General features: G+C 40.2%; 2 protein-coding genes and 1 long non-coding RNA gene across 3 annotated transcripts; 2 read left to right on the top strand and 1 right to left on the bottom strand.

Moving 5' to 3' along the window:
• The first annotated feature begins 324 nt into the window (after window positions 1–324).
• Window positions 325–15,656, top strand: LOC124186557. The gene is made up of 3 exons (XR_006871699.1): window positions 325–336; window positions 14,438–14,448; window positions 15,560–15,656. It is a non-coding gene; the product is annotated as an uncharacterized LOC124186557 (long non-coding RNA).
• On the top strand, window positions 7,305–11,909 carry LOC124186551. Its single transcript, XM_046578354.1, has 4 exons — window positions 7,305–8,079; window positions 8,257–8,679; window positions 9,258–9,573; window positions 9,802–11,909. The coding sequence occupies exons 1-4, from the start codon at window positions 7,837–7,839 to the stop codon at window positions 11,280–11,282; spliced, it is 2,463 nt and encodes an 820-aa protein (XP_046434310.1). The 5' UTR covers window positions 7,305–7,836; the 3' UTR covers window positions 11,283–11,909.
• LOC124186555 (ADP,ATP carrier protein 2) lies at window positions 12,085–18,910 on the bottom strand. Its single transcript, XM_046578365.1, has 3 exons — window positions 18,648–18,910; window positions 15,188–15,449; window positions 12,085–13,507 (listed from the first exon to the last, which is right to left on the bottom strand). The coding sequence occupies exons 1-3, from the start codon at window positions 18,808–18,810 to the stop codon at window positions 13,030–13,032; spliced, it is 903 nt and encodes a 300-aa protein (XP_046434321.1). The 5' UTR covers window positions 18,811–18,910; the 3' UTR covers window positions 12,085–13,029.
• Between the last annotated feature and the right edge of the window lie 282 nt (window positions 18,911–19,192).

Genomic DNA, 19,192 nt, shown 5'->3' with positions numbered 1-19,192 from the left:
ATGCACCGGATCATCGTCGACTTCAACTTTTGAAATGTCCTACCATTTCCGAACACCTCCAATCATCCTATTTACCTATATTACTAGAGTAGCTATGACATGAAAAGAGAAGAATTATTCATTTTGAAATGGGATTCTATTCGACACGCGCTCGATGTATCCCATAACATTAATATTCAAAATTATTCCGACAACTTTTCATTTGCTCTCTCGATCTTGAATTTTCATAGGCATAGAATCGAAACGCTGTTTTAGCTGGTCGCAAGTGAAGTATCTGCGTTGGGTGGAGGAGCGGAATTGTGTTTCGAAAAGTATTCGGATGGAAAAAAATTCAGAGTACTAATTTTGAACGAGATGAAATGGATGCTTCGTATATGAGACAGTATTTAACGCTGCGTAGTGATTTAAAGACCTAAAAAGGTGATAGGGAGAGAAGAACGAAGCTTCTTAACACTTCGAGTGTTTTTTAACACACATTTGAAAGATACGAGCAGAATTTTTCATCGCCAACTGTCGCAGAACGGCAGCGTTATTAGCCGACCCGTTCACTGAAGAATATATCTTCAGTCAACGGCTGACCATCGAAGGGCCTGGCCGCTTGAGTCTGGAATCGGCAGGAGAGATAAAGTGTGTATTTCTTGTATGAAACGTGAAAACTAAAATCATTATACATCATATCATATCATCATACATCATACATCGTACATCATACATCATCATACATAGTATCAAAGTTCGAAACCATAGTTTGGATGTCGGATGTTCAGAAAGTGACGTCACCAATTCAAAATCAGCTAGCAGAATTCCTTAGTCTGGAGACAACCGCGCAGTAGAGCGGACGGATGAGAGTCGCGCTCCGCAAATTTCGAGTACCGGGTTCTCAACCTCTCGGATCCCGCGCTTCGGGTCCGCTACGCGGTGAAACTCGACTTCCAGGATAAGCGCTCCGTGGTTCCTGGTTCATGTTTACAATAAATTATTTCAATTCGTTTTTCGCGCAACCCCAAATTCGGTAGCTGTCAGTACGCTAATAAAATTTCTCGACTTCCAGGATAAGCGCTCCGTGGTTCCTGGTTCATGTTTACAATAAATTATTTCAATTCGTTTTTCGCGCAACCCCAAATTCGGTAGCTGTCAGTACGCTAATAAAATTTCTCGACTTCCAGGATAAGCGCTCCGTGGTTCCTGGTTCACGTTTACAATAAATTATTTCAATTCGTTTTTCGCGCAACCCCAAATTCGGTAGCTGTCAGTACGCTAATAAAATTTCTCGACTTCCAGGATCAGCGCTCCGTGGTTCCTGGTTCATGTTTACAATAAATTATTTCAATTCGTTTTTCGCGCAACCCCAAATTCAGTAGCTGTCAGTCCGCTAATAAAATTTCTCGACTTCCAGGATGAGCGCTCCGTGGTTCCTGGTTCATGTTTACAATAAATTATTTCAATTCGTTTTTCGCGCAACCCCAAATTCGGTAGCTGTCAGTACGCTAATAAAATTTCTCGACTTCCAGGATAAGCGCTCCGTGGTTCCTGGTTCATGTTTACAATAAATTATTTCAATTCGTTTTTCGCGCAACCCCAAATTCGGTAGCTGTCAGTACGCTAATAAAATTTCTCGACTTCCAGGATGAGCGCTCCGTGGTTCCTGGTTCACGTTTACAATAAATTATTTCAATTCGTTTTTCGCGCAACCCCAAATTCGGTAGCTGTCAGTCCGCTAATAAAATTTCTCGACTTCCAGGATAAGCGCTCCGTGGTTCCTGGTTCATGTTTACAATAAATTATTTCAATTCGTTTTTCGCGCAACCCCAAATTCGGTAGCTGTCAGTACGCTAATAAAATTTCTCGACTTCCAGGATAAGCGCTCCGTGGTTCCTGGTTCATGTTTACAATAAATTATTTCAATTCGTTTTTCGCGCAACCCCAAATTCGGTAGCTGTCAGTACGCTAATAAAATTTCTCGACTTCCAGGATAAGCGCTCCGTAGTTCCTGGTTCATGTTTACAATAAATTATTTCAATTCGTTTTTCGCGCAACCCCAAATTCGGTAGCTGTCAGTACGCTAATAAAATTTCTCGACTTCCAGGATAAGCGCTCCGTAGTTCCTGGTTCATGTTTACAATAAATTATTTCAATTCATTTTTCGCGCAACCCCAAATTCGGTAGCTGTCAGTACGCTAATAAAATTTCTCGACTTCCAGGATAAGCGCTCCGTGGTTCCTGGTTCATGTTTACAATAAATTATTTCAATTCGTTTTTCGCGCAACCCCAAATTCGGTAGCTGTCAGTACGCTAACAAAATTTCTCGACTTCCAGGATAAGCGCTCCGTGGTTCCTGGTTCATGTTTACAATAAATTATTTCAATTCGTTTTTCGCGCAACCCCAAATTCGGTAGCTGTCAGTACGCTAATAAAATTTCTCGACTTCCAGGATAAGCGCTCCGTGGTTCCCGGTTCATGTTTACAATAAATTATTTCAATTCGTTTTTCGCGCAACCCCAAATTCGGTAGCTGTCAGTACGCTAATAAAATTTCTCGACTTCCAGGATAAGCGCTCCGTGGTTCCTGGTTCATGTTTACAATAAATTATTTCAATTCGTTTTTCGCGCAACCCCAAATTCGGTAGCTGTCAGTACGCTAATAAAATTTCTCGACTTCCAGGATAAGCGCTCCGTGGTTCCCGGTTCATGTTTACAATAAATTATTTCAATTCGTTTTTCGCGCACGCCAAAATTCAGTAGCTGTCGGTTTGCTAATAAAATTTCTATAACTTTACAATCTTCTCATAATCTTTTTGGTAAAATATGTCGATAAAAAAATTATATGAAACCTTACACATTATTTTTGATTTGTTCTCACGCTGAGAATATTTATTAGTATTCGAGGTATAACCTGAGGTGGTTGAAGGTGGTCGGAGGTGGACGAGGAGGAGGACGAGGAGGACGAGGATTTGTGCTGGGTGAGTAAAACACTTTTATAATATTTGATGGCAATTGTAATTATATTTCATCTGAAATATTACAAACTTGTCACGTTTACAATAAATTATTTCAATTCATTTTTCGTGCAATCACATATTCAGTAGCTATGAATAATCTTATACAATTTATTACATTATTAATTAATTGATTAATTACATTAATCCTTACACAATATTTTTGATGTGTTCCTATACTAAAAATATTCATTACTATTCCAGGTATCACCTGAGGTGGTCGGAGGTGGACGAGGAGGAGGACGAGCTGGACGAGGAGGAGGACCAGGTGGACGAGGAGGAGGACGAGGTGGACGAGGAGCAGGCGGGGTGGGTCGTGGGGGAGGACCTCTCCTCTCCTCAGAGGAGGGGTGGGGGGGGGGGGGGGCAGGGAAGGGGGAGAGGTGGGCGGGGAGGGGGAAGGGAAGGGAAGGGAAGGGAAGGGGAGGGGGGAGGGAGGCGGGGCGGGAAGGGGGCGGGGAGGGTGGGAGGGAGGGAGGGAGGGAGGGAGGGAGAGAGTGGAGGACGAATGTCGATGCTAGCCCGTTAGAGTTAATAGAGCAGTACCGCCCCCCTACATGCCCGCCCGCCCTCCCGCCCACCCTCCCTCCCTCCCTCCCTCCCGCCCGCCCTCCCTCCCTCCCTCCCGCCATCCCCCTCCCCTTCCCCTTCCCGCCCCCGCCTCCCTCCCCCTCCCCTCCCCTTCCCTTCCCCACCTTCCCCCCTCCCCGCCCACCTCTCCCCCTTCCCTGCCCCCCCCCCCCTCCTCTGAGGAGAGGAGAGGTCCTCTCCCACGACCCACCCCGCCTGCTCCTCGTCCACCTCGTCGTCCTCCTCGTCCACCTGGTCCTCCTCCTCGTCCAGCTCGTCCTCCTCCTCGTCCACCTCCGACCACCTCAGGTGATACCTGGAATAGTAATGAATATTTTTAGTATAGGAACACATCAAAAATATTGTGTAAGGATTAATGTAATTAATCAATTAATTAATAATGTAATAAATTGTATAAGATTATTCATAGCTACTGAATATGTGATTGCACGAAAAATGAATTGAAATAATTTATTGTAAACGTGACAAGTTTGTAATATTTCAGATGAAATATAATTACAATTGCCATCAAATATTATAAAAGTGTTTTACTCACCCAGCACAAATCCTCGTCCTCCTCGTCCTCCTCCTCGTCCACCTCCGACCACCTTCAACCACCTCAGGTTATACCTCGAATACTAATAAATATTCTCAGCGTGAGAATAAATCAAAAATAATGTGTAAGGTTTCATATAATTTTTTTATCGACATATTTTACCAAAAAGATTATGAGAAGATTGTAAAGTTATAGAAATTTTATTAGCAAACCGACAGCTACTGAATTTTGGCGTGCGCGAAAAACGAATTGAAATAATTTATTGTAAACATGAACCGGGAACCACGGAGCGCTTATCCTGGAAGTCGAGAAATTTTATTAGCGTACTGACAGCTACCGAATTTGGGGTTGCGCGAAAAACGAATTGAAATAATTTATTGTAAACATGAAACAGGAACCACGGAGCGCTTATCCTGGAAGTCGAGAAATTTTATTAGCGTACTGACAGCTACCGAATTTGGGGTTGCGCGAAAAACGAATTGAAATAATTTATTGTAAACATGAACCGGGAACCACGGAGCGCTCATCCTGGAAGTCGAGAAATTTTATTAGCGGACTGACAGCTACCGAATTTGGGGTTGCGCGAAAAACGAATTGAAATAATTTATTGTAAACATGAACCGGGAACCACGGAGCGCTTATCCTGGAAGTCGAGAAATTTTATTAGCGTACTGACAGCTACCGAATTTGGGGTTGCGCGAAAAACGAATTGAAATAATTTATTGTAAACATGAACCAGGAACCACGGAGCGCTTATCCTGGAAGTCGAGAAATTTTATTAGCGCACCGACAGCTACTGAATTTCAGCTTGCGCGAAAAACGAATTGAAATAATTTATTGTAAACGTGAACCAGGAACCACGGAGCGCTTATCCTGGAAGTCGAGAAATTTTATTAGCGCACCGACAGCTACTGAATTTCAGCTTGCGCGAAAAACGAATTGAAATAATTTATTGTAAACGTGAACCAGGAACCACGGAGCGCTTATCCTGGAAGTCGAGAAATTTTATTAGCGTACTGACAGCTACTGAATTTCAGCTTGCGCGAAAAACGAATTGAAATAATTTATTGTAAACGTGAACCAGGAACCACGGAGCGCTTATCCTGGAAGTCGAGAAATTTTATTAGCGCACCGACAGCTACTGAATTTCAGCTTGCGCGAAAAACGAATTGAAATAATTTATTGTAAACGTGAACCAGGAACCACGGAGCGCTTATCCTGGAAGTCGAGAAATTTTATTAGCGCACCGACAGCTACTGAATTTCAGCTTGCGCGAAAAACGAATTGAAATAATTTATTGTAAACGTGAACCAGGAACCACGGAGCGCTTATCCTGGAAGTCGAGAAATTTTATTAGCGGACTGACAGCTACTGAATTTCAGCTTGCGCGGAAAACGAATTGAAATAATTTATTGTAAACGTGAACCAGGAACCACGGAGCGCTTATCCTGGAAGTCGAGAAATTTTATTAGCGGACTGACAGCTACTGAATTTCAGCTTGCGCGAAAAACGAATTGAAATAATTTATTGTAAACGTGAACCAGGAACCACGGAGCGCTTATCCTGGAAGTCGAGAAATTTTATTAGCGCACCGACAGCTACTGAATTTCAGCTTGCGCGAAAAACGAATTGAAATAATTTATTGTAAACGTGAACCAGCAACCACGGAGCGCTTATCCTGGAAGTCGAGAAATTTTATTAGCGGACCGACAGCTACTGAATTTCAGCTTGCGCGAAAAACGAATTGAAATAATTTATTGTAAACGTGAACCAGGAACCACGGAGCGCTTATCCTGGAAGTCGAGAAATTTTATTAGCGCACCGACAGCTACTGAATTTCAGCTTGCGCGAAAAACGAATTGAAATAATTTATTGTAAACGTGAACCAGGAACCACGGAGCGCTTATCCTGGAAGTCGAGAAATTTTATTAGCGGACTGACAGCTACTGAATTTCAGCTTGCGCGAAAAACGAATTGAAATAATTTATTGTAAACGTGAACCAGGAACCACGGAGCGCTTATCCTGGAAGTCGAGAAATTTTATTAGCGCACCGACAGCTACTGAATTTCAGCTTGCGCGAAAAACGAATTGAAATAATTTATAGTAAACGTGAACCAGGAACCACGGAGCGCTTATCCTGGAAGTCGAGAAATTTTATTAGCGCACCGACAGCTACTGAATTTCAGCTTGCGCGAAAAACGAATTGAAATAATTTATTGTAAACGTGAACCAGGAACCACGGAGCGCTTATCCTGGAAGTCGAGTTTCACCGCGTAGCGGACCCGAAGCGCGGGATCCGGGAGGTTGAGAACCCGGTACTCGAAATACGTAGCGGACCCGAAGCGCGGGATGCGGGAGGTTGAGAACCCGGTACTCGAAATTTGCGGAGCGCGACTCTCATCCGTCCGCTCTACTGCGCGGTTCGTTCCCGACTGAGGAATTCTGCTAGCTGATTTTGAATTGGTGACGTCACTTTCCGAATATCCGAAAATTCAAACATAGTGCCGACCTTTCATACTATGTATGATGATGTATGATGTACGATGTATGATGTATGATGTATGATGATATGATATGATGTATAATGATTTTAGTTTTCACGTTTCAAACAAGAAATACGCACTTCATCTTTCTTGCCGATTCCAGACTCAAGCGGCCAAGCCCTTCGATGGTCAGACGTTGACCAAAGATATATTCTTCAGTTAACGGGTCAGCTAACAACGCTGAAATATACTGAAACTCAACTGAAAGCAAACTTTGTAGGTTTGAATTCATCATTTTCCCTTCCCATCTTTCCAATAACCAGGTGCAAATTTCATGTTGTTCAGCATTTCATTTTAATTCGATGCTTGCAGCGTATTCGAACTGCGCGTAATCGATTCCTGTAGCAAAATTATGTCGATACGGTGCATCCTAGAGTCAGTTTCAGCATTATTCAAAATCTTCGAAATTTTGTAAAAACATCGTAAGCCTTGCGGTCTTGAAGAAAAAGTCATTCGTCTCAGAATCGATTGAAATTACCCTTTCCAAGTTAATTGGATTCCCAAATTGTGTAAAATTGCATGGATGCACTGCACGCATGCTATCACTCTGTATTACGGAAGTACAAAAATTATACGGAACACGACAAACCTATTATGTGTGCATTGATGACGCGGGGTGTGTTTCGGAAACCTACCATGAGTGCAGAAGCGCTTCTCAACACTTCGCCTAACCTATTTCTCTAAGACTAGTTATAGGTAGAGTAGTTCCCCAAGTTTGTTCACCAACAAATTCAATAAGTAAATATGTTACCTGTATAGAATAAAATGAGTAAATATTAAATATTAGCTCGAAATTTAAAATATATGTTATCAATCGGGATTCAAGATGGTGTCACCTCGTTCGCTAATTATCATATATTTTTAGAATTGCCATGTTATAAAGCGAAAAATTGAAACGTATTACGTATTACTGTATTTATTGAGTTTCAATACCGTCAAACATCACTTTTAAAAATAAGAAATTTGAGGAATTATTGTGGTGCCATTAATATATCTGAAGAATTATTGTGATGCGATCTAAATAAGAAATGTAAAAAATTGTTTCGGCGCCATATAAAGAAATATTCGTCTGATAGGTTGGCAACGCGTGAGAGGTGTCTCTCTCACTCTAGTTGTGTGTCATTTTCGAGCGACAAATAATAAACAACCAACTAAACCGATAACTCTGACAATGAGTATGAAAACAGCGATGAAAAGAAATAATACTAAAAGGAAGAGACGTACAATATGCTTCGTGCCTGGCTGTCTTTCAAATAGTGATAACTCGCCGAACAAAGTATTTATTGCTGCACCAAGAAACTCTGCAATTCGTAAGAAATGGGCAGAAAGCGTGGGTCTAACCCGCGGTCTAACCGGAGATCGTGCTGTCTTCAATCCAGGTTCGTGGATGCATTGCTGCGAAGATCACTTCAATGTAAGTGCTTTACCTATTAATCATAACTTCATTATGCTACGAACTTGTTTTCGAGTCGTTTTGAAATTAGAAATGTATTAAACTGTAATTATATATTGTCGCAAAACAATGTCACATCAGATATAAAAAGTTATACATCCCATAGTACTTAATTTCACTTTTTCACTTTCTTCACAGTTGCCAGAAGACGCGGAACATTGGGATAACTATACAGTAATGGGAGGACCTATCAGAGTAAAACATGGAGTTGTTCCCCATCTTAATATTCAATCAAGAGAAGATGAAACATTGGTAAAATCAGAGCCACAAGACACATTCAGCTCTTTGAGGTTATCGCCAAAGCCATCAACACCTTTAGAGGATCATTTAGTCAAGTCCTCAACCTCGGGAGAGTCATTTAGTTGTTCAGCAAACCTACTTACAGTTGATGATGAAACTAATGATTACAAACTTTTAGTTTCTGATGCAATAAGTTATTATACTAGCTGCGATAACAGTACTCAATGTAATTTGCTCAAGACACCTCGTTATGTGAGCAAAGGCTGTAACACTGACTCAACTTTAACTATAAATTCTTCACTTGGAATAAAAACGACCGATGTAAGTATATCAGCAATTTTATTTTAGGTACTAGAACCATAAACAAAGCTAATAACTCAACATGAAGTATCTAAGAAGATCCAAGAATGCTTATTTCACAAGCAATGTGGACTATACTTGAAGAAAGTTGAAAGAGATGAGAGTAGTGGTTTAAACAAAATTTGAGCACGTGTTTAAAATATTAAATTAATGATTGGGGGCCGTCCGTGTCGTATCAGATAGAAAAATCTATGCGATAACGAGCTGGGGAGGAAGGCGTCTGCCAAAATCTCACAGCCAGTCTTATGGGGAAGGGCCTCAAAAACGGTTAATCCTTCAATGTCACCCTGGGCTACTTTGACCCCAGACCATTTTTACTCGAAGTCTTCAAACTCTTCCTGCTGGAATTAGGACTTACCCCACCATCTACCTTCAATTGCGAGTTCAAACTTTGTATTCAAGCAGGTACGAAAAGTCAGTCGTGCGTCAGCTGCGAATTAGAGCAATTCAATGTGAGCATGGGGTCAATTTACCACCTGTGTGTCATTTACTGTGATTTGAGTGAAAATTGGAGCAAATTTTTAATTTTCTTGAATTAGGTACCTTATAATCTCCGGAGTAAACAAATCGCTCAAGTCTTGATGGACGATGATGCGCATGAAGAGGCTTTGGACGAGGCATCTTCAGATGAAGAAGATTATTTGTCCCAAGAGAGTTCTTATTCTACAGAAAGCGAGGATGACTTCCACGAAGATGAAAATACCAGTTTACAGCAGCGTCCTTCAGAGGTTTGCGCGCGAAGAGATGGGAGCGTTAGCGAAAACTCTGAAAACTCAACTGGCGACTGGCCATTAACGACACTTCAAGGCAAGAACGGGTACAAATGGAGTACGAAAATTCTAACAAGATGCTCAGGTATGTAACTGTCTATGTGTAGGTGTATAGTCTGCTTATGCGGAGCTTGGATGAGACTTAGTAGTGGAGTTTGTTTACCCGTGCGTACAGCTGCAGTAAACAGTGAATGTACGAAAGACGTGGGGAGAGGATAAATGAAACAGGGAGAGAGAGAGAGCATTGATGTGAAGAAAAAATTAATAGAATGCTAGAAACTTTTGTAAACGTAATAGAATGACTTTTTTTTAGATCGTCATTTGCCATCAGAATCAAAGTTTGTTCCTGGCCCCGTTGGTCCTGCTGCAGGCTTATCAACAATTGAAGATTTTTGGAGTGTATTATTTACTGATGAAATCTTCAAAATTATAGTGGATAATACGAACGACAAGATTGAAAATGTTTGCACTGGGATGATATCACAAGGTCAAACAATGCAGTCGTATCACCATCACACAGACATGGAAGAAATGAAGGCTTACGTTGCTTTATTTTACTATTCTGGAGCATGGAAGTGTTCGAATGTAGATATTCACGAGTTGTGGAGTGCATCAAACGGATTAACGTTTTATCGGTGCGTAATGCCACGAATGAGGTTTACTTTTCTTAGTATGTGTATTCGATTTGATAAGAAAGAAACAAGAGATGAAGCTGATAAATTCGCGCCAATAAGAGAAGTTTGGAATATTTTTATTCGAAATTGTCAAATCTGTTACAATATTCATTATAAAACAACTGTTGGTGAGCAATTACTCAGTTTCCGTGGACGATGTTTATTTCGTAGGCACATGAAAGCAAAGCCGGATAAATGCGGGTTACAATTGAAAATTTTGAATGATGCTACAACCGCGTACTTGTATCACGCTATTCCTTATTTAGGAAAAGTAACTTTAGATGGAAAATTAGCAAATGAAAGTATTCCAGAATATTATTTAAGAGCAGTAACCGAACCGATTCATGGGTCAGGTCGTACGATAACTTGTGATGATTGGTTTACAACCATTCCGATGCTTGACCGTTTTTGTGACGAACCTTATAATCTAACGGTAACGGGAACAATTCACCAACATAAAAGGGAAATTCCAGCTGACTTCAGAGTTGCATCGCAAACAGTGCCCCACACAAAGTTTTGTTTTTCTCCAAAAATAACTTTGCTTTCTCACACACCAGAAAAAAATAAAATTATACTTTTAGCTTCAACATACTCTAAATCTACTGAAATAATTGACGGAAAGCCTCAAATAATATTACATTATAATAAAACTAAGGGACAAACTGATTGTTTTGAACAATTATGTCATGCTTACACTGTTACTAAAAGAACAAATCGCTGGCCTGTACGTATTTTTTACGGGATTCTTGACCAGGCTATGGTTAATTCTAGGATTTTATTGAAATGTCTTTTAGTGAATACAGGTTCCAGTGAAAAAGTAAGAGCGATAGATTGCATGAGGAGATTAGCTCTTCATTTAGCAACTCCACATTTGCGAGCTCGTTTAGAAAATCTTAGTGTCCGCCGTAATATCCGAAGTGGTATTGCGGGAATACTAAATATACAGAAACTTTCTGTTGATGAAGAAAGACCGTATTTTTCTATTCGAGTGAGATGCGGCCTTTGTCAACGAGGATCTGATCGGAAATCGAAAGAAAAGTGCCCTTCGTGCCTGCGGTCGATGTGTAATAGGCACCGCGCTTACATATGCGTCGAATGTGCACCTATTGAACAAAAGTGATGATTATTTTCATTTGATTTTATACTTCTAGAACATATTTTTATAAGATAATGAATTCTCATCTATAAAAAAATGTATTTTGTTATTTATTTCATCGAAAACTGCATGGACTTCCAACCTTACCCAATGTCATTTTTTCCTTGAAAAATTCACCATTCATTCCGCAAAATATACTTTTTGAAAAACTGACTTATGAGACCAAGCCTATCTTGAAGTGGAATATCTTTGGAATAACGTTATAATTTTTTATAACAAATATTGAAAATCAAGAAAATGGCGCGTATTTGAGTGAAAAAATAATTTTTTTCATACGAAAATCCCAAAAATACAACATATTCAAGACTAGGCCTATTTTTATAAAGGGTAGAAATATGTTACATAAATAATTTTTTTCGTATGAAAATCCTAAAAATCCAACATGTTTAATACTAGGCCTATTTTTATAAAGGTTAGAAATATGTTATATAATGAGAAATTTCGAATAATCTCAAAGTACAACTGATTTATTTAAGCTTGGGTCAAAATGTCACCGTGTAACACATACGTCATTCCCACGACGTGCGCCATTTCAGTGTTAATTGAGTTATGTTTTTTTGAAGATTTTTAAATCCTTGATGTACTCAAAAGCAAAAAATAAAAAAAGGATGACATGTAGTCCCCGCATCTTGTAAATGAATTTTATAGACCATCATTTTTCCGCTTTGTTGGTCACGCTGAAATTGTCAATAAATCAGGGAAAAAGAGTTCGCAGAAACAAAAACAAAAAGAATAGCAAGAAAAGTAAATTATGTAAGAATAAGCGTTCGTTTTATTAGTTTTTATTGAGTTGCTGTTACGCTGCATACATCCTAACATGAACAGAATAGATGCATACACGCATTTCTTATCAACGTTTATCTTACATGGAGTCGTCTGTCGCGTGAAATTAAATTATCCTTCTCAATGGTAAATTATTACTGATATCATTACATGATACTTTTTTTTTAATCTTCTTCTGTTACTCATTTAATTATCATTATTTATTAATTATCTACAATGGGCCGAGGATAAGGGCGGGGGCGGCCCTGGTCTACGCACCCCGCCAGCGTCGTCATCGTATCAAAACTTTCGACGCGCGTCCCTCTCGCATCTTGATCGAATGTTTTCGCGTTGACGCTGCTAGGTTCCCGATCGTCATCCACTTTCGCGTGCCTACTCGGAACGTTTTGCTTCGTTTTCGTTTTACATTGTTTCCAGGTAATATATGACGTGTATATACGTAATACCTTTATTATTTATATGCCTATCAATTTCACAAATATCTTCAAACGTATAAGCAGAAAACTGTCGAGAAGCAATAAGAAAAAAAAACGTTGAATTCAGCAATAAATTAAACAATGCCATTCTATCCGTAGAATACGTAGATGCCAAATTACGAGCATTTTTTTTCTTATTTTTCTACAAGTTTATTCTTTGCTGCACGATCTCATTTCATTCTTATTTCTCAATTATGTGTTTCTGTTGTTATAATAATTCAATGTTGATGATAACGTTCCATCAATCAGCTTCCCTAGCTATTGTTTTATCCTTATCCATTTGGCCAAAGTTATTCATGAAATTGCCAACTATCCGATCCTAACCGGCCGCTACCGGTAGCAGGCAGTGTGAGGAATAGGATGGACGCTGTGTGGGTGTTTCCTTTAATATACTGGATGGTGGAGAGGACAAGGTGACATTGGGGGAAGGGATTTGACGTTGCTTTCGCGATTTAAAGCAGGTTCTTGATTTCGTCGTATAATACGAGTACAAGGGCACCACCAGTACCACGGAGAACGTTTGAGAATGCTCCCTTGAAGAAAGCACCGCCACCCTCGGTCTTGTAAATGGTTGCCCAGCAGTGAGCTGTGCTCTTGTAGAGAATCTCGGCCTTGGCACGACCGGACTGCATCATCATACGCCTACGCACGGTGTCGAAGGGGTAGGAAATGATTCCAGCAACGGTGGTTACGCACTGCGCGATACCCCAGGAGACCAGGAATGGAGTTTTCTTCGGGTCGGGAAGCATACCACGGGCGGTATCGTAAAAGCCGAAGTATGAAGCACGGTAGATTATGATACCCTGTACGGATACCCCGAAACCACGGTAGAGACCGGCTAGACCATCAGCCTTGAAGATCTTGGTCAGGCAGTTTCCGAGACCGGTAAATTCTCGGGTACCTCCAGCTTTGCCGACATCGGCGGCCAACCTTTCGAGAACAACGAAAATAGTTAGCATATCGATTATTTATGTACGAGAATATTATATTAACATTGCGGAAACTTCGCGATATATCTTTAGCTTGTAAAATGTGATTTTAGCGATCACGGACAATAATTTTTAGACGCTTTCAAATATTCGGAACGATTTTTTCAATCGAGAATTTCGTGGGTAAAAATGGAAAAACGAAGTGTGGGTTTGGCATACGTGAAATATGGCTGAAGTTGAAGTTTGTAACGTTAATAGTCGAGGTAGTTTTGGGATATGTTGTTATTTCGCCAAATTACGATTGTCTCAAATTCAGTCAACTACATCAAAGTATAAAATAATTACATTTTCTGAATTCAATTACTTTCAAATTGTTTATAAATTTCCAAAGCAGTGATTCTCTCTCAATATTTCGTTATATTAACGTTACTTGCACCTCATAAATAAGAAAAGTCATGTCAAAAGTTAAGACAATGCCTATTGATATATTGCGACGAAAATTTTTCAAGAGATTTGAGTTAGGAACTTTAACCAGTGTGGCGACCGACCGGAAAAATCGGGAATAGTCGCGGAATTTTTCTATCAGGAAAAGTCAGGGAATTATGACGATCTACAGGAAAAAACGTACTTTTTTCATAAATTGTTTTCAAACCTCAATTGGGCTTCATAAATTTAGCTAAGCTCGCTTTCGGAAATGGTATTGTGTAGATGCACAGTTGCGAGTTTCAAAATCATTTAGGGATAAAATCCATTTATTCCCGGTTTTATCGGGTTGTCGCCACTCCGAGCATAAATTTAGACATATGTTATCGGTACACGACCTTAATTTCATCAAAACAAAAAATCACGAGTTTCGTTTTTGGCAATAGGCTAACCTATTCGGAAAATCCCAAAAAATGTTCTCTTCCAAACCATGTCCAGCATTCCATAGATTTTTATAAGGTATTTGTTTCCTCCTGAGTTTAAGTGCATTTGCGGTATTAACTCAAAATGACGTAATTTTTTTCATTTGTTATTTATCGCGTTGTTCAAACAAAAGTATTCGATACTTAAACACTAACAGTATTCAAAATTAACAATTCACAAACATGCTGACGGTGGCCGTGTAAACTAGTTTTGTGCACCCGTGTTCATTTTAGTGAGCAGTGACTGCCGTGAGTAAGCCAATTGCAGTTTTATTGGGTTTGAAGGCCGCAGTCCCTGAGCAAGAATACAAGATTATATCTACTACCATCACTCATCGTACGCGAACGCAGTCCCACACAGCCAAGATAGCGTGAAATTCTAACGTGATATATCAACATTAGCAGACGACGCGGTGATAACACTCTGTTACAGGGACAAACACGCAATGCCAACGTTTTGTGGAACTTTTTTCACAAGCATTGCAGCGAGTACGCCACATCTTTTTCCGCGTGTACCTTTGAATAACGCATTCCACGATGCGTCGTTATTCTGAACTCTGTGACACGACACGTAACAATGGGACCAAATACTTTATTCCCGAAACGATTAAAACCTTTTGCATCAAAAACGATGGAAATTAAGGTTGCCGTATTTCTCGATGTGCTACAAATTGCAAGGACGTTTTTTTTGTCGACTATTCTACTGAGCAAAAATAACAGACGACTTTTTACACAGAACAAACCATTGAAATCTTGAAAATTAGCGTTCATCTTACCTGGTTCTGGCGAAATCTAGGGGGTAGACAAAGCAGAGGGAAGTGGCACCGGCAGCACCACCAGATGCCAAATTTCCTGCGAAGTAACGCCAGAACTGGGTGTGCTTGTCAACACCCCCAAGGAAGATCTGCTTGTATTTGTCCTTGAAGGCGAAGTTCAGGGCTTGGGTGGGGAAGTAACGAATTACGTTGGCGAAGTTACCACGCCAGAAACTGAGGAATCCTTGTTCTCGTGGGATGCGGACGAAGCAATCGATCATACCTGTGGATCGGGAAATAGCATCGACATTCAAAAGACATCCTACTGAATGTGCAGAATTACATTTTACCTAACCGAAATAGGACAAACGATGCGATTTTGGCGTTAATCAGGGTGGCCACTCAATTCCGCTCACGGAATTCCCTGACATTTCCCGGTTTTCCTTGACTAAAATCATTATTTTTCCCTAACATTTTGATGCACAATTTGTGCAGAAATCACTAAAAGCTATAGTAACCTAGGTAAAGTATGGCCAAATATATTAAAGTTATAAAAGTTTCTAAAAGTTGATCATTCCGTTCATTATGATTTTTGAAAGTTGACAAAAAATAAAAATTTCCATTTGCTTGGTCTTGTTAAGTATATATTTAAGAAGGGGCTCCAAGAAGCGAAATATTTTTAGAGCTATTATTTCAACATTTATGCTGTTTGCAATGAAAATCGAGGTTCGAAGAATTATGACTAATTAACGAATGTGTAACTTTTTGAAAAATAAACCTTAAAATTTTTTTCCAACGGGACATTTTTCTTTCAAGCGTTAAGAATACACCACAATTTATCCAAATTTTTAAATTGATATTCAATACAGCAAAACAATTATTTTATGCGGTGTACTGTCTAGACGCGGCGCGTCTATGCCGTAACAGTTGCGCAGAGCCCTGTGTTCAGCGTTAAATTAAAATTACTAATACTGAAGATAGAATTCCGGGTGCTTGTACTTTTTTATTGGAAATTTCCTCCTCTTTAAGAATCTTTTTAAAATTTTCGCTAGCGCTTTTACTTTTTGAGTTATTGCCAAAAACCTGAGGCTTCGTTTTTTCTAGATTATTAGGCGTCGGTGAACTTGCGTCTCCACACGCAGTGACGGCTATAGATAAATCAAACCGATGTCTGCTCGTACTACTGAATTCATGTGACAATCAACAACTAAGCTTATAATCGTCAATAAGAAGAGAAGAAAAATTGCGACGATGCGGTGATAGCATCTCAATTTTATGGACAAAGCTTTTGAAATCCGTGAGTTCTATAAAAAGTCCCTGACCAACCAAAAAATTCCCTGACATTTCCCTGACATTTCCCGGTTTTCCAGACGGGTGGCCACTCTGGTTAATAAATCAGATCCTAAGTTACACTCTCAGTTAAATTCCGATATCATATTTTTTTCCACTAGATTAATTCTTTGACTGTTTTATATACTGATGGACACTGGTTGGTAATCTAACTCTGAGGGTGATGCATGTATAAAAAAAGTCGCTGTACGGTGTGTATCGACGTAGTAGTTACCAAATGAAATCGAAATTTTCGTGTCAAAGGAATACATAAAACTGAAAAAGTCTTGTTCGGAATATCGTGAATTTTTCATCTATGTCGACTGAAAACTAATTTAGAAAGACGGCACATCTGTTTTTTTGTATCATGAAGTTTAATTCAGAAGTAACAACGATTTTTATTGAAGGTTCCTTATATAAGGTTTCGAATAAAATATACTGGGATACACGCGTCTGATTATGAGCTTGTTCGAAATAATTGTATGTTTTCAAAAAATTGTACCTCTTCGTGGTTTTAGGGTCAAAATATGAAAAAATATATCAAAGCCAGCTTTGATCAATACCTAATGTACGTAAAAGATTCATACAGATATCGCGATCGAGAGGGTACCAAGATCGTAGAACCAATCTGGAGTGAAATGCCCCACTTACATAATTTGGCTGAAGTTCGTAAAGTTAGCGTAGCTAAAATGTACAGTATTTCGTAACTTTGAAATTGCCAAATATTCAGTTAACCATGCATACACTGTAGCTTAAATACACCAAACAATACCGAATTAAATATCGCAACCCTTACAAACTAATTCTCAAGTTTTTAAATATCATTTTTTATCTCGCAAAGTTACGTTGACCTCATGAACTTCAGACATCGTCATTTGTACCACGAAAAAAGTTTTCAATCGTGTTTTTCTTACATTCTGTTTTGAAAAGAATGTCAATTAGGCTTCACTGCGTGGTTAAGTAAGCGTTGTTCGGCTGGTAACCCTGCTGCTAACTTCGGCTTTTCAAGATATGAATAATCGCATGATCTACTTTTAAACTACTTCTAAATTTTATTAATTCGTACCATCCTCAATCCTGCTTGATCCGATTAATTAATAATCCAGCAGTTACTTTTTAGAAAATACATCATCTTCGTTGATGATTTTACGTCAATACGAGTTGAAGCGTGGATCTTTAATTCTCTGTACAATTCTATAACGTGTCAGTTTCTGAATGGTAAGACAAAATTTTATTACATAGAGGTACTCGGCACCGATTATGATGCTATGCATAACTAGTCATTGATTTTTCACTGACGAGTAACTGTAATCAGAGCTGTAGTCTTCTGTTACAGAGATATCGAAGAATGAAAAGTGACCACGTCCGTAGAATGAATACGTCACGGTAATCCCGGAATCCATATTCCAAGATGGCGGACTTCGAGGATCGACCACGAATGACAAGTCCAAGAGAGAGTGACAGAAAAAGTTAAGTGTATCATGGTGCGTGACAGACGAATTTCACCGCAATAAAAATCAGCAAATCGGAAAATCTAAATCTATGCCGGTGTAAGGATAACCGATTGTCCATGCGGTCAGATTCGTAAAATTCGAAGGCTTCGGTCGCCGGTCGGCCATTTTGGCAGGAGGCTACTTCGTCATCGATTTGTACGTAAGATTTCGGTTCTCAGGGTAAGGTGAGGCAGCGGCGCTCCACCATCTGGCAAATCCACGCGCCGCCACTGCTTATCGACCCGCTGCTTGCTTAGGCGTTTCATCGGCATCGGCGTGACTCGGAAAAGTTATGTAAGCGCCGAAACCATACCGGGTTACATAAACGATTATAGACAAGCCTGTTCGTCGGCACAACCATGAACAATATAACTGGGAGGATTAGATTCGGAGTCTCGTGGTTGCATAACGTCACAATGCGACCTCGTGTTTGCTAGATGTCGGGCACGGCTGTACCTCTCTTCCTTTTCTATCAGCTATTTGAGTACCTATTTTCTACAAGAAGGAAGCTACGAGAGGGGGAGAAAGAGACAGCAGACGCGTTCGAAAAGTTCGAAGCCGTACGCCAGCGTCACGCAATGAGCAGGAAACGCGGGAGTCGACAGTCGTTTGTTTGATCGGTCGGATTTTCACTTGTTTCACTTGTTAGCGGGACTTACCCTTGTAACGCTGGTCAGCAGCGATCTGCTTCGAGATGTGCTGGACTTGAAGCAGAAGCTTGACACGCTCGATGGGAGCGACAGCGGTTTTCGAGATGGCAGCGGCGACTCCACCGGCGATAAAATCCTTGGCAAAAGCCACGGGGTCCGCAAGATTAGCCATTATTATGTGTTGGGTGTGTGAGATCGGATTGCAAGAGGATAAGGAGAGACTGACTCCTGTAACGGACGCGCGCCGGACGACGAGTGAACGAGGCAAAGCTTTTCCCTCAGATCCGACCTCAGCTAAGAATAGCTGCGCACGTCACGTGATCCTCTTTGCGCAGGTACAGTCCCTCCGAAAAGCTTGTCGATGACCCTCAAACCACGGCACGTCGGCGTTATATCGATTTCGTTACTCAAATTCATTCCTCGTGCTCATTCGTTCCACTAACAATTCCATCCTCCTATCCGTCTCATCACGTTTCAATCAATTTCTTTTGCCGCATTCTAATTGTTCGAATATCCCGCGCTCCCTCATTGCGTCACATCCTCCAACTTCACCA

Source organism: Neodiprion fabricii, chromosome 7 (assembly GCF_021155785.1).
Source record: "Neodiprion fabricii isolate iyNeoFabr1 chromosome 7, iyNeoFabr1.1, whole genome shotgun sequence".
NCBI lineage: Eukaryota > Metazoa > Arthropoda > Insecta > Hymenoptera > Diprionidae > Neodiprion > Neodiprion fabricii.
This window is presented reverse-complemented; position numbering and strand designations above follow the sequence as displayed.

Coding starts and splice junctions, on each gene's coding strand:
- LOC124186555 (XM_046578365.1), bottom strand. CDS start 18,810: ATGGCTAATCTTGCGGACCCCGTGGCTTTTGCCAAGGATTTTATCGCC. Junction 15,450..18,647: donor TGCTGACCAGCGTTACAAGG/GTAAGTCCCGCT, acceptor CCCGATCCACAG/GTATGATCGATTGCTTCGTC. Junction 13,508..15,187: donor CTAGATTTCGCCAGAACCAG/GTAAGATGAACG, acceptor TGTTCTCGAAAG/GTTGGCCGCCGATGTCGGCA.
- LOC124186551 (XM_046578354.1), top strand. CDS start 7,837: ATGAGTATGAAAACAGCGATGAAAAGAAATAATACTAAAAGGAAGAGA. Junction 8,080..8,256: donor GCTGCGAAGATCACTTCAAT/GTAAGTGCTTTA, acceptor CTTTCTTCACAG/TTGCCAGAAGACGCGGAACA. Junction 9,574..9,801: donor AATTCTAACAAGATGCTCAG/GTATGTAACTGT, acceptor ACTTTTTTTTAG/ATCGTCATTTGCCATCAGAA.